The sequence below is a fragment of the Silurus aristotelis genome (assembly GCF_946808225.1).
Source record: "Silurus aristotelis genome assembly, chromosome: 6".
NCBI lineage: Eukaryota > Metazoa > Chordata > Actinopteri > Siluriformes > Siluridae > Silurus > Silurus aristotelis.
In genome coordinates, this window is record NC_139579.1 from 15,600,731 (window position 1) to 15,613,180 (window position 12,450).

Consider the following 12,450-nt stretch of genomic DNA (forward strand, 5'->3'; position numbering starts at 1 on the left):
GGTTTGATCAGCCATTTATACAACAGCTCTCCAAATAATAATAATAATAATTATAATTATAAAAGTAATAATAACTGTTAATCCTCCTCAAACCACAAATGCTGCCTATATAGATCAAAATAAACAGCAATACTTTAGTACAAAGTTAATCCTTAGAGGCACACTGCTAATGTCTGAGAGCCCAGTTAAGCATCGACAGTACTGATGCAACAGTACAGTAGATGATTTATGGAACAAGAAAAAGGTAGACATAAACCTTGTGGAAAGACTTAGTGTTATGAACTCACTCACTCACTCACTCACTCACTCACTCACTCACTCACTCACTCACTCACTCACTCACTCACTCACTCACTCACTCACTCACTCACTCACTCACTCACTCACTCACTCACTCACTCACTCACTCACTCACTCACTCACTCACTCACTCTATCTATCTATCTATCTATCTATCTATCTATCTATCTATCTATCTATCTATCTATCTATCTATCTATCTATCTATCTATCTATCTAATCTATCTATCTAATCTATCTAATCTATCCAGCATATACAGTATCTAACAAAAGTGAGTACACCCCTCACATTTCAGCAACCATTTTATTATGTTCTCAAAGGGACAATACTATAAAAACTATAGAAACTTGGAAATATTTTGGAGTAGTCAATGTGCAGCTTGTATAGCAGTACAGATTTACTGTCCTCTGAACATAACTCAACATACATCCATTAATGTCTAAATAGCTGGCAACAAAAAAAAGTACACTATCATGTCGGAAAACTGCCTTTCGGTCCGGTTTCTGAAGGGAGGACATCATGTTCTGCTCAGAATGCCACAGTACATTTTGGAATGAACCGCAGTTAACCAGCAGCACTCATGCAGCCCCAGAACATGATGCTACCTCCACCATGCTTGACTATAGGAAAGGCACCATTTTCTTGGTTCTCCTCACCAGGCGTCACCATACAATTCATGCTCTTGGACAGGATGGCTCAGGATAAAAATGTATATATAATATAAATAGTATAATGTAGTTGTATAGCTTCCGTGCATTATTGCTGTAGTGTGTAATTGGTATACTCAGTCTGATTTCACATTCCTCAAACACACATGCTATCATTATGCCTATAAATGTTATGGTGCAACATTTCCATACTACACCAGTGAAAACGTATGGTACTAAGTATGACAGAGATACTTAATGACCCACTGCTACAAAATGGGGCATCTCTGGTCTCAATCATTGCACAGTATCTACAAGACCTTATGATATGTAGCACAATGTATGGCATTGGTGATATGCTGTGATATGTATTAAAAACACATTGGTACTGAACTTGACGTGCAATGGCGGAAGACTGGCCTGCATTATTTTGATCAGTATTATTTACGTTTGTCGGATCATGTAAATGTGATTCATCAAAACAGCCACAGGGACACATTCATCTGCAACATCTGAGATTGTTCAAGATTCTCACAATAAAACCAAAACAAAACAACCCCCTAAAAAAAAAAAAAAAAAACATTTAGCAATTTCTTAGTTAGAAGTGCAGTGTTCTGAGATATCAAAGGCCAATATTGCAGTACCACCTTACAAACAATATATTTCAATGTTCGAGTGTAAACTGCATGTACATGGTACAAAACACTACTGTTTATACAATGTAACTCATTTCCCAGAAATGTCCCCAAAACTGCCGGATAGATGTGGGCTGATTGCTATTTGTGAAATAAAAAACAGCTATGCTTTTTTTCAGTATAAGCAAATTGTCTTTCTCTCTCCAGCTATGGACTATGACCTGGAACATTTAATTGTGTTACGTTAAAAAGAGTAAGCTTGGATGTGGATCATTGTTAATAAATGGGATGAACAGACACTAGAGTTTGCGATGTTTTAAGAAAAAAAAAAAAAACCTCTATGACCTTGTTTCATATTAGTTTTTTTTTTTTTTTTTTTTTTATCGGTTGGGTCCCAGGTTGAAAATTAAAGACAAGTTAAGACATAGGTTCGAAAGAATAAACTTTCATTGTCTACTAAAGAAAGTAATAATCCTGTATTTTTAAAGACCGGACTTATTTTACATATTACATAGATTTTACAAATTTTCGAATTCAAAAGTAATGGGCAAAATGGGAAACAGAAATTATTTTTAAGCAAAAAAAAGACAGAGAGAAATTGAGAGAGAGAGAGAGAGAGAGAGAGAGAGAGAGAGAGAGAGAGAGCAAGAGAGAGAGAGAGAGAGAGAGAGCAAAGGGGGGGGGGATGAGCGAGACTGAGACAGACAGAAAGAGAAAAAGGCAAAAAAGGAGATTTGGGTAGGGAGATGTGTGTGCCAGTCTTGGGGCAGTGATGAGCGAGACATCCCCTGGTCTATCTCACTTATCTCTAGGGGGGTGTCTGGACTCGGGGGTTTGGCAGGACATAGCATTCCAGCCCAATTTACACGTCCTCACACATGCACCCAGTTAAGATCAGAAAGAAGACGCAAAGGAGACACAAATGCATATGCACTGACTCATCTAGAGAATTCAGCTCGGGCACACCAATGTAGTGACAAACTGAAAAATTCAATGAATTTCTGTGCTGCACCTTTACCCAAAAACAGGACTGGAATCTAATGATCAGTAACTATTAGACTTCACTTTACTCATACTGCAGAAACATGTAAATAAATACACATTAAACCTAAAAAGAATGTAAACCTTTCAATGTTCTGTGTGCCACTTACATGGTACATTAATATTTTTAAGCTCATACACGCACACACTCGCACATGCAAACACCCGCATGCATGCACGAATGCACACGCATACACACACACACACACACACACACACACCTTTTGAAGTAATTTCACTAACAAATCTAATAATCTAGATAAAGCATGTTGTATCAACCTTTGGGTCTAACCATCTCCTTAACCCATGCCAGGGAATTTAGGGCATTAATCTGGAGCCCTTCAGGTCAGGGTGCCAACCCATCACAGGGCAAAATAACAAATAAACTACAGACAAATGGCGATTAGTCTACAAGTCATGAGAAGGAAATTAGAGTATCTGAAGGAAACCCTAAAACACGGGGATAATAATGTATTAATTTAGTTTTTAATTAAAAAAAAAAAAGCGTAGTAGTGATTTCCAAAACATTGGATTGTAACAGATCCAAAACCTGCTCAATGAAAAAATGGATATTGCTTTTTTTTGTTGATTTTTTTTCTTTTTTGACTGGTGAGGACCAGTCAGATGTCCCACAAAGTCAAAACTCTCAAGTATTCCTAACCATGTGGGGACATTTGATGCCCATTAAGACACTACACAACAACAGTAGTAGTAATAATAGTAGTAGTAATAGTTGAAGTGCAAGTAGTATTAGTAGAAGTAATAGTATTAGTAGTAATAGTAGAAATGGTGGTGGAAGTAGAAATAACAGTATTTTGTAGTAGTAGTAGTACTTGTAAGAGAAGAATTTCAGACAGCTGTCTGTCTGCTGTTTTGAACCACATTGACTGTTTTATGTTGCTGTTCTTCCTCATTTTGCTTCGATAAAATAAAAATGAACTTGATGAACCAGACAGTTTTACCCTCCTTTTTTTAGTTCAATAACACATGTCTTGAAAGAAAACCAGAAAACTGGTGCAACACAGTGCAGATTTTTCTTCCACCAGACAGAACCCAAGGTGGGTGGGCAAACTCTGCAGTACCTCATACAGAATTATACTGCCGTTTAGAGAAAAGCAACTGCATGAAAAAACAGAAATAAACATGACTTTCATTACGTCGAATTTGAGGGATTTATCCATCATCGCATTTTAATTGTGGATTAAATCTAATTTGCGAGTGCTGGGGGAAAGGTTTGTGGTTTTTCTCCATGAGAAATAACACCTGTGGTCAAGAAATCCATAGTGACCTGGCTACACAATACTGCAACCACATCCTTCATTTAGCTAGAATATACCTGGCCTCTGATCGGTACTAGATCATTTTTAATGCTTGTTACAAAATTCAATTAAATTCAATTCAATTCATTTTTATTTGTATAGCGCTTTTAACAATGAACATTGTCTCAAAGCAGCTTTACACAGATAATGTGCTGATTAAAAGTAAATATGTTCTTTGCAAGTACATTTGTCCCTGATGAGCAAAATGCATTTATATTTGGGAAATAAAGTTACATAAAGATATTACAAAAAGATATTACTACTACCACGAATAACACAACAAATGAAAAACAACACTGGAGGAATGTTGGACTGGTCTCTTCAGAGTGGATATTTCTTACATTTCAACATTAATGTCTTGACTAGGGATTGAAGCAAAACCTCAATATCATTCAATAAAACCGTTCATAAACCAATCCACAGCATGGAAAATCAGGAATCTGGTCAGCTACGATATGATGTTCTAGAGTTACTTCAAAACAGCTAACATATTTCAGCCTCTGTATGACTTTCATTTTTTTGATCATTTTATTGCCCTCGGCTTTCTATTCAATGCTCTTTAACCAAGAAAGGTTTCATCTTTAAACAGTTACATGCCTGAACTCTCGCTAAGGTGACACCTATATTCGGTAATGTGCCTATATTCCTTTCCTACAAACTTGGCCACTATTATCAGGTGAAGTTCACATATGAAGTTAATAGAATATGCACTGTGTTGTGTAAAGTAAAAAAAAAATCTAAGCTTACATAAAAATAAATCTTACATTTTGCTCTGATGTTTTGTTGCATTCTGCGCAAATCTTGTTAAGCAATGGATATATGCTCCACCAGACAAGATTTGGTTTCCTTCTACTGAATTAAATGACTCTTTTGAGCCACTCTCATAAGAGACAACAGTATTATACTTCAACTTAAGGTGGCTAGCAAACCAAAATTAGCAGTGGCCAGATTTATTCAGAGTTATTTAAGTAAATGTAATAAGTTAAAATAAATAAATAAATAAATAGATATAGTAGTTGGAATTATAGTTGTTTATATATATATATATATATATATATATATATATATATATATATATATATATACACACACACAAATATAACAACTGTATAAAATATTTTAGTGCACTAAAACATAAGTAAAAAAATGGATAATAATCATAAAAATCTTTCAATGGAAGGCTAATATTTCTTTATTTTTATGTAACAAGAAAGTGTTCTTTCCCTGGTTTCCAGGTGTCTGGAAAAGGAAAAGGAAATAATCTGCAGCCAGTCTGTTGAAAATGCCAAATAGGAAGTGTATAGCCTTCATGACCGGACTGCAGGTCAGGCTAATGTTAACTATGTTTCTCTCTGGTGATGGGAAACGAATGTTTAGCAATCGTACTCGGATTTCATACTCTCGCATTCCCAAAAAATGCAAGGCCGAAAGGTGAGAGAAAATGTGAAAGAGTTTGTATCCCCGTGATAATTCAACAGAGTGTGAAAAGAAATAAAGGAGTAAAAAAGCTAAAAAGGGGTAATAGTATTAGTTGATCTACTTGATGATAGAGACATCTTAATATCTGTATTCTTTAGAGAGGCTGCTCTCATTAATTCATGTCAGGCCCTGATGTCTGCTTGGCATGTACTGTGTGCATGTTTCACTTGAAGTTAATATGAGACCATCGACAATCCCAAGTCTCTAAGGAAAGGGATTTTCGAACAAATAAATTCTGAAAAGTACCCAGGAAGTTCCATTTAATCGCAACATGCTTTTTTAATTAAGTCTGTCAACTTGCCATTAATTATGTGTGTAATGCAAAACAGAATGAGAGAAAGAGCAGCTTTTCATTTGCAAATGAAGACCAGCGCTTAGTTTTCAGCTATGATACGTGTTCACACAAACACACAGGTTAAAATATTATTTAAAACCTATAGAGCTTTTGAAGGATAGCCTGCTTTTTTAACCTTTAAGCCTAAAAAAAACCTGTACACCTGTTCATTCATGCAGTTATCTAATTGGGACAATACAACATCAAAACATCGAACACTAGTCCGGGGGAAAGCAATGGAATAGTTATATATATATATAAAACCCAAAACCCAGCCATTATGGTTGCACAGGCCAGTTGAGGAGAATGATAGATATGTTGTGTGTTCAGAAGACTAAGTGGAAAGGGAGTTAGGCCAGGAACATTGGAGGTGGGCTTGTTAGATAAAGTGGTAGAAGGTGTACCTAGGAAAGAACAATTGGTAAATTAATGTAGGTGAAGGGAACAAAGGTGATGAAGGGGTGATGGCTAGGTATAGCCTTAAGAAGAGGGATCTGGAAGGGCAGATGATGGTAGATTTTCCTAAAAGGATGGAAATTGCAGTGGTAAATACGTATTTTAAGAAGAAGGAGAATCATAGGGTGACATATAAAAGTGGAAGAAGGTGCACACAGGTGGACTATGTTCTATGTAGGAGATGCAACCTGAAAGATATTGGCCATTAGTTGGTGGTCTGTAGGATGGCTTTGGAGGTAAAGACGAAAGGGAGGAGGAGTGTGAGGTATAAAAGAAGAATAAAGATGGTGGAAACTGAAGGAACAAGACTGTAGTGTGAGATTCAGGGAAGAGGTCAGACAGGGGCTCGGTGGTGGTGAAGAGGTGCTGAAAGATTGGGTAGGAAAAGTAGGCAGGAGTACAAGTAGATGCGGCAGCAGGTGAAGAGGGATGTGGTGAAAGCTAAAGAAAAGGCATATTAGGCGCTGTATGAGAAGTTGGACACTAAGGTAGGAAAAAACGATTTGTACCAATTGGCCAGAAAAAGGGACCGAGCTGGAAAGGATGTGCTGCAAGTTAGAGTAATAAAGGATGGAGATGGAAATGTGTTGACTAGTGAGGAGAGTGTGTTAAGAAGATGGAAGGAGTATTTTGAACAGCTAATGAATGAAGAAAATTAAAGAGATAGAGAGAGCGAGACAATGTTGAATAGTGTGGAGATGGTGAAGCAGGAAGTAGATAGGATTAGTAAGAAGTAAGAGTAGTGATTAAGAGGATAAAGAGTGGAAAGTTGGGAGAACCAGATGACATACCATTAGAAGCATGGAGATGTTTAGGAGAGATGGAAGTGGAGTTTTTAACAAGATTGTTTAACAAGATTTTGGAAGGTGAGAGGATGCCTGAGGAATGGAGAAGGAGTGTGCTGGTACCAATTTTTAAGAATAAAGAAGATGTGCAGACCTGCAGTAACTACAGGGGGATAAAGTTGATCAGTCACACCATGAAGTTATGGGAACGAGTAGTGGAAGCCAGGCTGAGAGAAGAGGTGACCATCTGCGAGTAACAGTATGGTTTTATGCTGACGAAAAGCACCACAGACATTTTTATTTTATTTGCATTAAGAATGTTGATAGAAGTAAAGAGAAGGTCAGAAGGAATTGCATCGTGTGTTTGTGGATTTAAAGAAAGCGTACAACAGGGTGCCGAGAGAGAAGTTGTGGTATTGTATGAGGAAGTCTGGATTGTCAGAGAAGTATGTGAGGGTGGTGCAGAACATGTATGAGGACAGTGTGACAGCAGTGAAGTGTGCAGTACTAACAACAGACTGGTTTAAGGTGGAGGTTGGATTGCATAAATAATCGGCTCTGAGCCCATTCCTGTTTGCAGTGGTGATGGACAGGTTGATAAACGAGGTCAGACAGGAGTCTCCATGGACTATGATGTTTGCGAATGATATTGTGATTTGTGGTGAGAGTAGAGAGCAGGTTGAGAAGAGCCTGGAGAGGTGGAGGTACACGCTGGAAAGAAGGGGAATGAGAGTAAGTAGGAGTAAGACAGAGTACATGTGTGTAAATGAGAGGGAGGGCAGTGGAGTGGTGCAGTTGTAGGTAGAAGAGGTGGTGAAGGTGGAGGAGTTCAGGTACCTGGGGTTACCAGGTAGAGAAGTAAAGAAAAGTGTTAGAGAAGTGAAGAAAAGAGTGCAGGCAGGGTAAAGTGGGTGGAGAAGAGTGGCAAAGGTGATTTGTGATAGAGTATCTGCAAGAGTGAAAGGGAAAGTTTATAGGACTGTGGTGAGACCTGCAATGTTGTATGGTTTAGACACAGTGGCATTGAGTAAAAGACAGGAGGTGGAGCTGGAGGTAGCAGAGCTGAAGATGTTGAGGTTTTTGTTGGGAGTGACGACGATGGACAGGATTAGAAATTCTGTAATAATAATAATAACAATATAATAAAATAATTTAATATCTGTATTCTTTAAAAAATAAAATAATAATAAAAGTTTATATATATATATATGCAGCTTGCACATGCTATTAATCATTAGCACTATATATATTACACAAGATGCATATATATATATATATATATATATATATATATATATATATATATATATATATATATATATATATACACACATACATACACATACACATGCTATTAATCATTAGCACTATATATATATATATATACACGTGTATTTTGCAGTCCATTTTCTCAATGAGCAAGACTGCATGTACAGTGGGACAAAAAAAGTATTTAGTCAGCCACCAATTGCAAATTCTCCCACTTAAAAAGATGAGAGAGGCCTGTAATTTTCATCATTTGTCTCTCATTTCTTCAACTATGAGAGACAAAATGAGAAAAGAAAAATCCCGAAAATCACATTGTCTGATTTTTAAAGTATTTATTTGCAAATTATGGTGGAAAATAAGTATTTGGTCAATAACAAAAGTTCATCTCAATACTTTTGTTATTTACCCTTTGTTGGCAATGACAGGGATCAAACGTTTTCTGTACGTCTCCACAAGGTTTTTACACACTGTTGCTGGTAGTTTGGCCCATTCCTCCATGCAGATCTCCTCTAGAGCAGTGATGTTTTGGGGCTGTCGCTGGGCAACACAGATTTTCAACTCCCTCCAAAGATTTTCTATGGGGTTGAGATCTGGAGACTGGCTAGGCCACTCCAGGATATTGAAATGCTTCTTACGAAGCCACTTCTTCGTTGCCTGGGTGGTGTGTTTGAAATCATTGTCATACTGAAAGACCCAGCCACGTTTCATCTTCAATGCCATTGCTGATGTAAGGAGGTTTTCAAAAATCTCACGATACACGGCCCCATTTATTCTTTCCTTTACGTCGTCCTGGTCCCTTTGCAGAAAAACAGCCCCAAAGCATAATGTTTCCACCCCCATGCTTCACAGTAGGTATGGTGTTCTTTGGATGCAACCCAGCATTCTTTCTCCTCCAAACATGACAAGTTGAGTTTTTACCAAGAAGTTTTATTTTGGTTTCATCTGACCATATGACATTCCCCAATCCTCTTCTGGATCATCCAAATGCTCTCTAGCAAACTTTAGACCTGGACATGTACTGGCTTAAGCAGGGGGGGATTTGAGTCCCTGGTGGCGTAGTGTGTTACTGATGGTAGCCTTTGTTACTTTGGTCCCAGCTCTCTGCAGGTCATTCACTAGGTCCCCCGTGTGGTTCTGGGATTTTTGCTCACCGTTCTTGTGATCATTTTGACCCCACGGGGTGAGATCTTGCGTGGAGCCCCAGATCGAGGGACATTATCAGTGGTCTTGTATGTTTTCCATTTTCTAATAATTGCTCCCACAGTTGGTTTCTTCACACCAAGCTGCTTACCTATTGCAGATTCGGTCTTCCCAGCCTGGTGCAGGTCTACAATTTTGTTTCTGGTGTCCTTTGACAGCTCTTTGGTCTTGGCCATAGTGGAGTTTGGAGTCTGACTGTTTGAGGTTGTGGACAGGTGTCTTTTATACTGATAACGAGTTCAAACAGGTGCCATTAATACAGGTAACAAGTGAAGGACAGAGGAGCCTCTTAAAGAAGAAGTTACAGGTTTGTGTGAGCCAGAAATCTTGCTTTTTTGTAGGTGACCAAACACTTATTTTCCACCATAATTTGCAAATAAATTCTTTAAAAATCAGACAATGTAATTTTCGGGATTTATTTTTTCTCATTTTGTCTCTCATAGTTGAAGTGTACCTATGATAAAAACTACAGGCTTCTCTAATCTTTGTAAGTGGGAGAACTTGCACAATTGGTGGCTGACTAAATACTTTTTTGCCCCACTGTACGTATATATAGTGCTAATGATTAAAAGCATGCATCTTATTGCATTTGGTTGCAAAGTCTCTCACTAGAAACATAGAGAGGAGGACAATGAAAGAGAGGGAAGAAAAAGAATAAATGAGTGAGAAAAAGAAAGAGCGAGACGCTTATAGGGTCCACCGAGGCCCCTTTGGCACAGCCTCTCAATCCATCACAGTATCAATCATCCACCTCCCTGGACAGACAGGGAAAACACTCTGACTTTCGCAGAGACAAAAAAAAAATAAGAGCCATGCAGTTCTGCTTCCTTTAAAAGAGTAGGTTTATAATTACCCCTCCTCACAACACTATATCTGTGTCATTACCTGAGCAAATATGGAAAGCTCTGGAGATAAGACTTCAAATAAATAAAACCATGCACTTTGGGAGTTGGAAATACTGCTCACTTGGCTGTCACTCAAATGCTGATTTCATTTATGTAGACTATCCTATGAATCAGCATCAACTGTAGTAATAAGGGATAAAAAAATGTGTAAAGAAAGGAATTTGTGTTACTATTAAAAGCAATGCTGAAACATGGTTATTAGACTTCAATGGGGTCTGTTCATGAGTAAATGCCAAGCTGTCTTTAATACTGTTGTTTCTGAGTAATCACAAGATAGATGAGCTACAACATCCAAATAATGATACTACATTTCACCACCGTAAAAAACTTTATCGCCGCAGATGGTTTGAGAATGTCCCTCCAACGTTCGCTAATAAATAAAACAGGGTCAGCGTATAAAGGATATCTATGTCAGGAACAACTGTATAGAATTTAAAAAACAGATTTCCCAAGTGCTCTTACTTGGCAAGACTGTTGCTTGAGTGATGCTGCAATGACAACCAAAAAAACATCAATCATTCAGTGGTAAGAGGTGGAAAGGACTGACTCACCAGCACAGTCTACGTTGATCAAGCTGAGGGTGGCGGAGACGCAGGAGGTATCTAGAGAGCGCATGTTCCTCAGTACCAGCTGCACCATGCCAGCCTTTAACTTCTCAGGCAGGAGTGAGAGCAGGAAGATGGGCAAGTAGGCGATGTAGCGCAGGTGGCACAGCACAGGAGTCATAACCTTGCCTTGTGGACTAGAGGACATGCGCTCAATTGTGGGGAACAGCAGCACGGACTTTATCACCTGACAACGGGGCAGAGTGTAAGTTTATGTTAGACACATTGCAGATTAGTTTTGATATTTTAAGGGTCCATCATTCATTTTGGATTCCATTTAGACATGTTATGAAATAATCATAGGAATTTTATTGTGATCTACTATAATATCACACTACTGTGTTTTAGACTATTAGTAGTATATTTTTTATATATATATTATCTGGCAATTATAATCCTTATAATCAATGTTTAATCCTATATTAAGTTATTTTTTTCTTTTTTAATAAAACTTCTTATAATGCCTTGGGAATGAAATAAGAGAACTTAGAGGCTTTATCAGAGTATGCCAAAAGCAGATTTGTCCAAAATTCATAGCCCGTGTTTCTTGCTTTATGTCCAAAAAGTTTTTAGCAGTGCAGAGACGTGCTCTAATACAGCTGCCCTTATGAAGGCAAGATAGATTAGCTGAATTTTAGAGAGGGAAAAAAAATATATCAGTGGCTCGACAAAACTATGAGTAAAGAGCACTAGTCTATTGAATCACAAAAACAGATTATTAAAACAGGTTTTGGGCCTAAAAAAAGGTCTCTCTGTAGCAATAATATCAGTTTACATTCCTGGGATTCATTTGCTCTTGCTCTCCACATTAACTGAACCACATGTACTTCAGCGGGGAAAAAAAGGAGAGCAATGGATTGACTTGTGCTGCAAAAGATGCTACAGGTGGTTTCTTACACATTATAATGTCATTATGATGCCATTACCTTGCACCCGACAGACAAAGTCATTTTAAAGCTGCCCGTTTTAGTGAGCAAAATATGCATCTACCGTGATTTGTTTAATATGAAACTGATAAGAGTCAGAACCACAGAGGATGAGAGTGTGAGAGAAAGGGAGAAAGAACGAGCGAAAGAAAGAGAGGGACTTCCAGAAACAGGAAGCACCTGTCTCTGTTTGGCCATTGACTAAAAAGCAGCTCAACTCATTCAGTAAGACAAAGTGAACGTGCTTCGTCTGCCTTCGCAAAGCTTTTGCAGTCGGGCCAAGTATTTTTTCAATGAAACTATACAGTGCAATATCCATTCCCTTGAGCAAAATATCAAATAGCCAGCCACATGTAACGCCAGATGTAATTTATTCATTGTCAAACCAATTTCAAGCGCAGATACTGCTGCTAGTCGGAACAGACATCGGATTTGACTTATAGCACAACATCTGTTAGCTGTCTGATACAAACAATAGAACGCTCAGGCCCCCAATGCATGTCCCAGTAAAACTGTTGATTTAGGATCTGTTTCTACTGATCCATATA

General features: G+C 38.0%; 1 protein-coding gene across 3 annotated transcripts in view; it reads right to left on the reverse strand.

Moving 5' to 3' along the window:
* The window catches only part of ldah (lipid droplet associated hydrolase), a 45,422-nt gene that overhangs the window by 8,855 nt on the left and 24,117 nt on the right, over nucleotides 1-12,450 (reverse strand). For all 3 annotated transcript variants that reach the window (XM_083543743.1, XM_083543744.1, XM_083543745.1), the window contains exon 5: nucleotides 10,923-11,163. In XM_083543743.1, coding sequence (XP_083399869.1) covers nucleotides 10,923-11,163 — 241 coding nt within the window. The remainder of the gene's footprint in view (nucleotides 1-10,922; nucleotides 11,164-12,450) is intronic.